Source organism: Symsagittifera roscoffensis, chromosome 1, assembly GCF_963678635.1.
Source record: "Symsagittifera roscoffensis chromosome 1, txSymRosc1.1, whole genome shotgun sequence".
In the NCBI taxonomy this organism is placed as follows: domain Eukaryota; kingdom Metazoa; phylum Xenacoelomorpha; order Acoela; family Convolutidae; genus Symsagittifera; species Symsagittifera roscoffensis.
In genome coordinates, this window is record NC_087062.1 from 35,330,066 (window position 1) to 35,340,960 (window position 10,895).

The window sequence follows — 10,895 nt, forward strand, 5'->3', positions numbered from 1 at the left end:
TCCAGTTTTCAGTTAATTTTTTTTTCGCTGGAAAAGTTATTTGTGGCCCGACGCTCCAATAGTTGGCTTGTTACAAGCTGAAATTGAACATTCGAAACAAAACCCACTCGTTTTTTGTTTTTGATATTTTTTATGTTTGTCACTTGGTTCATTGGAGCATGACTCTGTCACAAAAGAATAAACAATGCAAGGTTTTGTTAGTTCATTATACCGGTTCAGTAAAAGGTTGAAAATCAATTAAGAGTTGTCAGGCTTAAGTGAAAAAGACAATTTTGAAATGTAAGGTGTTAAATTTAATGAATTTAAATTGTAGGACAACCTTGAAAAAATCTGGTTACCAATTCGACTACAGAGTAAAGGTGTTTTTGTATTTTGGGGTTCTTTTGTATCAAATCAAATGACAACAATACATCGGATTAAAACAATAGTTTTTTTTTGTTGAGGGAGCCATATCAGTCAAGTTTAAGGCTGCACCTGATTTCTGAACAAATATCTTGGCGGAGTAGAAAATCAACAGTCAGAATAATTTTTCTGTTCTAAATTTATTTTGATAATAAAATACAGGATTGTTTCAAATCGGGGTGGATCTAGAAATGTATCGAGGGTTGTCCACATTTGTGGACGTTGTTTTGAAAATTCGATGACTGTCGATCTCTTTTAGGTTGACAAACACGCAAAATTGTGTCTTTTCTGATAAATATTTTAGGTACGTGTTCATTTTCTGTTTCCTTGCGTTCATTGAATCTTTTCCAACTGTCTGTTGGCTTTGTTCTGTGTTCAATTCTTTTGGCTTAAAATGTTCCGGCTGATTTTAAATTGGGTTAGTGGCCTCTTATTGGGTCGTTTGATGAGTCAAAATACGTTCCCATCTATCTTTCGATTGGGGCTTGAATTTTTTTGTGAGAATATCTTTATAGGCTCAACTGGCGTCTGCTTAGGTATGTTCTGTTTTGTTATCGCTTTTTAAGATTTTTCCGATGCTAATTTAACATTCATTTGACTTACTTGGCATATTTTTTTGCAATATGAACTTCATTCAAAACGATTCGAGCGAGACAAAAACTTTTTTGGTATATCAAATTTTTGTTCGACATACAAAAAAATTCGACTAACCAGCTTTAGTCTCACTTTCTTTCAGCCAGTTTACCATGTTATATTTGTGTTGAGTCTCAAGTAGCGCAAAGCTCCGCTTTGCTTCTGTGTGACAAAGTTAATTGAATTTTTCTAATTTGAAGTAGGGTAGGGGAGTGATTTTTTTGTTGCAGTAATTGTTTTAAAAATATATCTGAAATAAAGTGCGAAACCTCTCCGACCTTCCAGCCGTCTTGTTTGTTATGTTTCAGATCTCTGAGTTACAGAAAAGGTTTGAGGACCAAAAATCATTGGAGATGATGGCGAGAAGAAGAGAATCGACGGAGCGGGAAAAACAGCAGAATCATCCCCCGCCTCCTCCAAATCCAGGACAGAATTATAAACCTAAAAATGGCTTTGACCCCTCTGTAAGAACTGATATCTTCTAAATTGCTCGTAATTTTAGTAAAATATTGACTATACCTGAAAGTGTGCGTGATAATACTTTTTGTATGTTTCAATTTAATGAAACACGTGAATGATTTCCATTATTGGGAATCATCAGAATTTCTAGCTCGCGGATCACCGTTCTCGGAAGCGGGCGGTCCACGAGAATTTGGCGTAGAAAACTGGAAAATTGATTTTCCTTTCAGGTCTTGGACAAGCTGAACATGCATATTGATGCACTCGAGAGAGAATTAGAAAAGGAGAGAAAAAAGTCACAGTTGCTGAAACAGGACAAAGATGTAAGCGGTTAAGAATGATAATATAAAATATTTAAGCAAACGTGTATTTAACGTCTTTTGATTTCTGAAAGCATCCATTTCAAGCAAAAATACAAAAAGCCAAACGCAAGGAGGATTGAATAACTTGGTAGTGTGATTTATTAGTTATCATATTCATTAGTTATCATATTCATTAAAGCGTAATTAAAACTTTGATCTTAATTTTTCATACACGAGAAGCCGACTAATCGTAATAGGAAGACATTCCTAGCTAATTTGCAATGATAGCGAGAACTAATTTCAATTTCTAGATTCAATATTTAAATTTGTTGAATGATGTGCACGGTGAGAATTTTTTGTAAAGTTTTTGGGGGTATATTCTGTTGTACTACGTAAAATTGCTAAGTTGTCAGTTGAGCTTCATTTATAAAGCTTCTCGTTTCAAATGAAAATATAGATTCTTTTTTGCAAGAGTTAATTTCAACATCAAGCTCGAGCATGCCGAGTTTTTCCAAATATAAAAACGCGAGCAATTTTGGACCCATTGTTTGGCAGTTTCTTTCCAAAGCAGATAGAAACTAGTTGTGGGTTTTGTCTTTTAGCGACTGAAAGAAGCCGTCACTGAGCTTCAAATGAGAGAGAATGAGCGAATGCACAATGGCACTACACAGTCATCTGGGAGTGACTCAGATGAAGTGAGTCAGCTCAAGGCGGCACTGGAGTCAGCCAAAAAGGAAAGAATGGCATTACAGGAAGACAGAGAGCGGGAGAGGAAAATGTTCATTGAAAACAACGCTAGAGTAAGGATTTTTTTTCGATCTGTCTTTGGGGGGGGGGGGGGGGGTACTCAGGATGTTGAAAAAGCTCGAAAAACTGTGCTACCTTGAAAACATTGAGAAATTGGGAACATTGATACAAACACTGCTTATGATTATACTTGCGAAGCGAGTGTATTAGTACGAACCTTCTTTTTTTCCAATCTAAGTCCGAAACATTGGTGCCACTTTTGGGGCACCTTTACAGCGTTTTCATACCATATGCGTTGACATTCGAAATGTAACAAGTTAACACAGTTGATGCATTTTTAATTCATTAAATGAACCGAAAAAAGTGATTTGTTTCAAACAACATAACAATAATCAAAACTCGATTTCAGAAAATTTCTAACTCATTATATTTCGCAATTTTTAGAAATGCGTAATTTATAGATAATGCGGCTTTATGCTTTGCAATTTGGTTCATGCAAAGTTAGTGTGGATGCCTTCGTTTGTTATTTTCAGAAAACTTATATCAACTTTTTTTTCGAAATTCTCAACCTTGTTGTTGGGTTCTGTCAGGGTAATCTCAGGGGTTGCGAATCTTGCCTCCAAATATGGCTGTTCAAATCCTTGTTATTTCGAGATATGACGTTTTTGAGATTTTTTCAAAAAAACTTCAGAAAATTAATTTTTTTTTTTTAAATTTGAAATTCCTGACTTTGTAGTTGTGTGGTGTCAGGGTACTCTCAGAAGTTACAAGCCTCTTCAAAATTAAAAAAAATTAACCTACAAAAAAATTCACAAAATATGTAACTACTCACTTGATGAAGATAAGCGTACACCCAAGCGTCGTCAATCTTGCCTCTAAATGTGAATGCTCAAATCTTTTAAGTTTTCGAGATAGCGTTTTTTTAATGATTTGTTCTTTTTTTCGGGAAACTTAGGTTCAAAAAAACTCACTAGATTTGACATTCCCAGTCTTATATTAGGGTGGTCTCAGGGACTCTCAGTGGTTGCAAATCTGGCCTCCAAATTTCTCCAGAGGCCGTTAACGTTTTCGAGATGAGGCTTTTATGGTTTTTCAAAATTGGGTTTCAAAAAGTTTTTTTTTAAAGTTTAAAATTACCAACCCTGTAATTGGGCGCAGTCAGAGTACACTTAAAGGTTGCAGATCTTGTTTCCAATATATGCAGTTTTTCGTGAGTTGTCGAAAAATTCGAAGGTGCGTTACGCGCTAGTTCTTTTTCTTTCTTTGTTTCTTATTTGTCTGCACATTTAAAACGGAACAATTTTTCTTCTAGGTTACCGTAATCGCTAAGCATCAAAATGACTTACATAATCTCAATTGTAGTGATAGTGTGTTTTTTATGTATGTATTGTATCGCAAGTGCTGCGAAGCACCGCTTCGACTCTGTGGGTCAATTTTGCTCTGACAATTGATTTCTAAAAAGTTATCATAGAAGGTTTTTTTTTCAATTCGTCAATTGAACCGAAAACAAAACAATTTGTTTCATACCACAGTATAATAATTAAAATCCCATAAATTTTCCAACTCAATATATTTTGCGAGGTTTTGGAATGCAGAATTTATACGCAATTTGGTTGAATACATTTTAAATTATTACATGCAAAGCTTTTCGTAGTTGCCATTTGTTTGTTACATTCCTAATTAATTCATACAAACAGACAATTACGTGTTAGCATGAAATATTTCTTATAATCTGGAAATTGTAATTAAAAGATATATTAATCGAATACTCGCAAAAAAGTTCTTCTATCAGCCAGTCCCAAGCAGTTTTTCATCTCGAAAGTGTGAATTAATTTTTTTCGTGTCACCCCGAGCCCTATCGTCTACATCACGTAAACTGTTAACTTAAGTTAATAAAAGGAATAAAAATTTTGTTGTAATCAAAGCATTTTAGAGTATTGAACGTTGTGGGTGCTCTTACATAGGTCTTGGTGATTTTTTTTTCAGGAAAATGTCTTAAAATTTGTTCACGCTCGTTTTTGATTTTTGGCGGTTTGACTTGTGATTGCTTTTTCAGTTGATTTCTTTGGTAAAAGGAAGGCAAACTCCACTATGGAACAGTGAAAGAGTAAAGGTCACGAAAAACGTGATCGACTTCTAGTTCAAAAGTGGAATTTAATAACTTAGTTATCAGATTTCACAGCGGAATTGATCTAGTTTTCTCAAATTGGGCTATTTTTATCAAAAAATTATCAATCATGAGTTGTTCTTGAAAATCAAAGAGCTGTACAGGCATAATTTTTTTCGCCTAAATTCGAAACTTGAAGTTTTTTCAAAAAACAAGTCAGATTTTTTTTCTGTTTTTTTTTTAGTTCATTACTCTTTTCGATCTGTCAGTTGGCTATGTGTTCAAATTCAGTTCAGTTCGTTTGTTAAAAGGAAGGCAAACTACACTATCGGACAGCAAAAGTGTTAAGGTAACGAAAAACGTGATTGATTTTTAATTTCGAAAAGGAATTTGACCATCAGATTTCTCAGCGAGGTAATAATTTTACCTATGATCCAGTTTTCTCAAATTGGGTTAATTTTATCAAAAAAGTGTCGATCATAAATTGTTCTAGAAATTGAAAGAGCTTTAAAGTTATCTACTTTTTTCGGAAATCTTGAAAAAACATGTCAAGTGTTTTTTTTTTGTTTTGTTGCGTTCGTTGACTTTTCCAACTGTCTATTGGCTATGTTTCATAGTTTTCAGGTGGTTTAAACAATTCTGTCCAATGGCAGGCATTAGGCATCTTTATTTGATCTCTTAAATGGATGGATTTCTTTATAGGGTGACAGAAATAGAGTTGAGATGATGGATCTGAAAAAGGACTTCGATGACATGCAAGCTGCGGTGCTTCAGTTACAGCACGAGCTCAAACTCAGAAACGAAACGGTGAGACAAATTTATGGAATTACGTTTCTTCGAAAGAGAGAATCTATCAAAGGCTGGCTGCTAGGCTGTGTTAAGAGATAGGATAGTCCAATTGGTATGATTTAATAAACTGAGTGATGGTCTTTTTTGTGACTCAACGCGGTTCACAAAAATGTATCATTGAATGAAGTGTAGATTTCCCATCGGAATAATACTTTTTGACCCAGTTTTCTCAAATACGGCTATTTTCATCTATAAAGTGTCAATCGTAAAAGATTGGCGAAATTCTAAAAGGTTTCACTTGAAGGCATTGACACTTTTCCAAATGTCTGTGGCTTTGTTTTTTTGCATTAAGAGCTTCAGCGTTATAATCCTTGTTGTTTCACCAGGGGTGGATCTAGGATTTTCAAGAGGGGGTGGATTTCAAAAAAATCTTCGAAAATTGTATCGACTCTATTTTAAAGCAACCAAATTGATTTTCTAAGCTCTCACAAATCACTATATAGACCCTATTTTGGCCACATTTTCTGCGCCGCATGCACAATTTCGAAAAAAAGGTTTTTGAAAATCCCGAAATAAGTCATTTTTGGGCTTTTTTTTGGAAAATGTTGACCAAAAAACGCGTTTTTGCGGCACGTGCTTCCTTCCTCTGCTAAATTAGGATATACTGGCGCCGAAATTTTAGATTCCGTCAGCCATCTTAAAAAGGGACACTTCGGATCGGCGGGGGGTCGAATTCCTGAGGCGGGAAGCGTTAAGCGTTCCCCCACACCTAAATCCGCTACTGCATTTCACTACTTAATTACAATTAATATACCAGCCAACAAGAGAAGAAAACAACCAGTATTTTACATTGTGTTCGGTCCAGTAGTTCAGAGGTATTCTAAGCACTAGAGCAGTTTAGTGAATATGAAAGCGATGTAAGGTATATACAATTTATGACCTGTGAAAACGAAAAAGGTCCATTTTATTGAAACTTCTCTGAGCCGTTTTCTGAAGTTGATTTACCAGTAGTCTCTAGATATGACTTCAAATGATCATGCTGTTTTTTTTTGACATGATCGCAATTGAAAACTAAGTTGCTGATGCTTATCATCTTGAAAACGAAGCTAGTCTAGTTAATTGAAACTGCTCTGAACCGTTTTATCTCGTTGATTCGTACTCTTCGCATTTCATGTTGAAACAGAAACATGGAATTTATTGTGCACACAAAGCGTGAAGCCGATACTAAAAACAATCTGTTAATATCCATTTGCAAAATGAATGAAAACAAAAACCTAAAGTATTTGGAATATCTCGTATAACGTTGGCAAAAAACGACTCTGTTCGTGAAATATGAACGTACGAACACCTCTACTCGTAACATACGAATATACGATCGGCCATCACGAGACATAACGAAGCTAAAAACTAACCTCTTATTTGCAACGACAAATAGAGAGATTTCCAAATGAAGTATAAATAGATGAAAGCTACTGAAATTCATTCCAACCTTTTTCTCTAAAAGCACCAACCAATTTCACTTAAAACCTCAACCCAAACATCTCCAATCCAACCCTTAAAATAAACATAGAGTCTTAAGGCAAACTTGTAGTAAATTAATACTAATTCTTTTCTAATAAAATATTTTCAAGCTTATTTTAGATTTCCTTTATTAGATGCAAGCGTTATGTCAGACTTACTAAGGAAATACTATTACTTGCTAAGGTAATAGTACCCGCATTCTCCAGATATGATTTCAAATGATCATGCGGTTTTTTACTTGTTTAAGAGTAATAGTCGTAGTGAAGACTCTTAAACAGATCTTGGTTTTTTTTCAGGAAAAATTCCTTAAATGCTCGAAATACTACAGATGTGCATTCATATTCATACGTATTAATGCATTTATGAATGCAATTAGTTATATATGCTTTTTTGAGTTCAATTGAAATTCATCAGCTGAAATTTGCGTAAATAGCACTCTGCATATACGAACTTGGAAATGGTGCAAAAAACGGGAACAATTTCTAGATCCGAAAGTGGAATTTAATTTATAGATTTCACAGCGGAATAGAAACTGTACTGATTGATCCAGTTTTCTCAAATCGGGTTAATGTTATCAAAAAAGCGTCCATCAGAAATTTTTCAAGAAATTCAAAGAGCTTAAAGTGCATCTATTTTTTCTTCGAAATTCGAAAGTCAGTGTTTTTTTTTCTGCTTACTTGTGTCCATTACTCTTTTCCAACTGTCAGTTGGCTATGTTCACTATTATAAGCCAAGTTTGTGATGCTTATCATCTTGACTTTGTGTAGATTGTGGATCTGCAGCAACAATTGATTTTCTTCCAAAACCTGGACAAGAAGAAGAGCGACCCGAGGTACAATGAATCAGAGTCGGGTGGTGGAAAGCCAGGTAGGCCGACTGCATCTGCGAAAGAGGAAGTGGGAGGAGAATCCCCGGTGTACGAGTGCTCTCGATGTCATCAGTATTTCCAGGACATGTCTCAATTTCAAGTTAGTATTTCAAGTTAGTATTAGTTGAACAAGCAAGTGGATGATGTATCAAAAATATATTTTCGTTCTAGGGTCACATTACGCATTGTCTGGAGTTCCGACTCTTCCATTCGAAAGGACGAAGTAAAAGTGTGGAGCCTCTCTCCCAACCGAAATCCCAGTTGTCGACTGGAAATCTATCCAAACCAAGTCCTTTCCCTTCTTCGACTCTGGGCACAGACAAAGACAGTGGGTCGGCAATTTTAACCAAGTATTCGTACGACAGTTTGAGATTATCAGGATTGACTAATAGCTCGTCACAATTGAAGATAACGGCGATCGATAGTCGCCACGAGCATCCAGGGAGCGACAGAGGTCGGGCAAACTCAATTGGAGGCCCCAAGGTGAATAGACGAGGGCCTGTTCAGAAAGGAATTAACCAAGCTTTTGTTTATGACCAGGATAGAGGAAAGGCATTTTCGAATCCTCATCTATCGAGTCACCAGAAACAAAACTCAATGGGAAGTTCAATGGGAGGCTTTGATTCGGATTGGTCCGATTACAATTCCGCAAACAATTTGAACATTTCAACTGAGCCTGAAAGCAGCGAAGTTAAGGACATGCCACAAATTAGGCTCGAATTGGCGGGAAATATGACATCAAACAGTTCGGTGGATCCCGAAAACGATGAGATTATAAAACCGGTGGTACGCTTGAAAGTTTCGTCGGCACCTAGAGCAATGTCTTCTCCGGTTAGTACTAGCCTCGACCGACAAAACGGAAAAGGAAATGTACAGCCTGTTCGAGAGCAGACTTCACGATATGATATCGACAGATCGAGAAGCCCACAGGCTCACCCAGCTTCCGACTTCCCAAACAACGTAAAGTTCCCCCCCGCGCAAAATAACAACCAAATACGTCATTTGGGACATGTTAATCACAATTTAAAGGCAAGAAACTCGCCAGCAATTTCGAGTTCTTCAAGTGATGGAGTTAGATCAGCGTCTATCAATTTAAGAGAAGAAGTTTTAGTTAGAAAAGACCAACCGGACTCGGCCTTTTCACAATTTTCTGAATCGATGAGTTCGATGCCCTTGCAAAAGCCAATACCTGGAAACAGAGGAGCAATTCAAAATCCGTTGCCTGTTGATGATGATGTCAATAGACGTAAGCTAATGAGTCCAAATTGTTCGAGCGACGAATCAGACAGAAACGGAGTGGCACATGAAGACAACAACGCTGAAGCCCGTCGGATGTTTCTGGAAGCGAGCAAACCGGGTGCTGCATTACAGGATCGGATCAATCGCAAAGAAGCACAAGTAGGAAGGCCCCTAGAGCCGCTGACAAGAGGGAGCCTGCTTGCGGAACCGTTAAACGTGGAAAAAGGCCTGATTCCGTCGATGCAAATACCGGGCTTTTCCCCCATTGAAAACCCAAATCAACTGGATACCGCGCGACATATCATTAGTCCAACTATAAACAATGTCCTTGAAGATTCACAGCTACAAGAAATAGAGCCCCATTGGCCTGGCGAGAGAAGATACGAACCAGCGCATTCTTTTCAAGCTGACATGCACAAAAGATTATTGCCACCAAAAATGGATAAAGAGAACCCGAATGCTCCGAGGAGTTCAAATGAAAGAAGACGAAGTATAAAATTCGAAGAAAATGAGAGACTCGTTAAGGGGGCGGGGTATTCCGGCAGCAGACCTCCATCAGGAGGCGATGTGCGGCGGCCTAATGGTAGCGAAAATCCAAGCTCTATTTTGAAAAACAAGGCACCGGAAGGAGGCATGCAGATAGTTGACAACTTGGGCCCTGTTGAAGGGTCATCTGAAAATGGAATGGATCCGCCCAAAAGAGGGCAAAAGAATAACAGTTTTCAACGTGGTTATGAGTCCGATTCGAATAACAGTGGAAAGATGAGCAGCGACAAGGAGAACTCATTAAACCGATCTAAACAATCGAACAGATCGAAATCTCCGTCGTTTAAGAATTTCAGAAACAGATTTTTCTCTAACTCAGATGACAAAAAGGAGAAAGATAAACATAAAGATAAGAAAAACAATACACAGGCTGGGAAAAGTCGAGACAAACGGGGTTCACGACCTTCAGTAATGGCTCAGTCACCATCGCCGGTCAACGACAGTTATGCTTTCTCGGGCCACGAGCAAAGAGGACGCCCTATGAATAGCGAGAATAGCGACAACCGAGGAAGGTATAGGGGACCACAAGGTCCTGCACGAGAACAGAATGGATTCCAGAACGGTCCAGGACCAGAACAGCAAATCTACCCTCCGCCTCAGCATCGCCCGCAGTTCAGTGCTGAAATGCGAGTCGGAATTCCGACAGGACCTCAGTACAGGCCATCGCGAGTCAGATCCCAGCCGCCTGTTCACCATGGACCCACACGACCTCAAAATGCGGAAATTACGACCGATGTATAAAATTGTAATGTTTTGTAACTATTTCGATTTTTAGAGACTAGACTCTTTTCTAGAAATATTTATCACTGACCATATCAAATAACAGTGAATCTATCGCGCAAATGCCTTTGAGCAAATGCTTTTTATCATTGCACATATCGGTTGCTTTTAGCGTTTATATAATCTATACTTAAAGTTTTACTGACATTTTTCTGCTAATTTAGTTTTTGATTTTGTATTTTGATCAAATTCTTGAGTCTTCAGGTTTGAAGAAAAAAGTGGGAAACATTAGCCGGAAAATCCATCAAGTACCAATATAAAAAGAAATTGACTATGCTGTATAGCCTTTCATAGGTCCTCTGCGAATATCAGAAACCACAATTATCATTAATTATTAGATAAAAGCAACAGCTTTGTAGAATATCATACCTCATTTAGTAAAGAACCTTTGCTCCGCTGGTTTTTTATTCGAAGCGTGTGCTGTGCCATACTGCGCGGAATAAGGGGAACCTCTGGTTAAGTGTCAAAAACGCAACGTAGTCTCATTAACTTATTAAGGTCG

The 10,895-nt window shown here is 37.4% G+C and overlaps 1 protein-coding gene across 2 annotated transcripts in view; it reads left to right on the plus strand.

Annotated features, from left to right (window-relative positions):
* Positions 1-10,571, plus strand: part of LOC134843446 (uncharacterized) — a 33,094-nt gene extending 22,523 nt beyond the window's left edge. For both annotated transcript variants that reach the window (XM_063859611.1, XM_063859612.1), the window contains exons 3-8: positions 1,344-1,499; positions 1,725-1,817; positions 2,399-2,596; positions 5,353-5,457; positions 7,728-7,928; positions 8,000-10,571. In XM_063859611.1, coding sequence (XP_063715681.1) covers positions 1,344-1,499; positions 1,725-1,817; positions 2,399-2,596; positions 5,353-5,457; positions 7,728-7,928; positions 8,000-10,354 — 3,108 coding nt within the window. In that variant the 3' untranslated portion in view covers positions 10,355-10,571. The remainder of the gene's footprint in view (positions 1-1,343; positions 1,500-1,724; positions 1,818-2,398; positions 2,597-5,352; positions 5,458-7,727; positions 7,929-7,999) is intronic.
* The last annotated feature ends 324 nt before the right edge of the window (positions 10,572-10,895 follow it).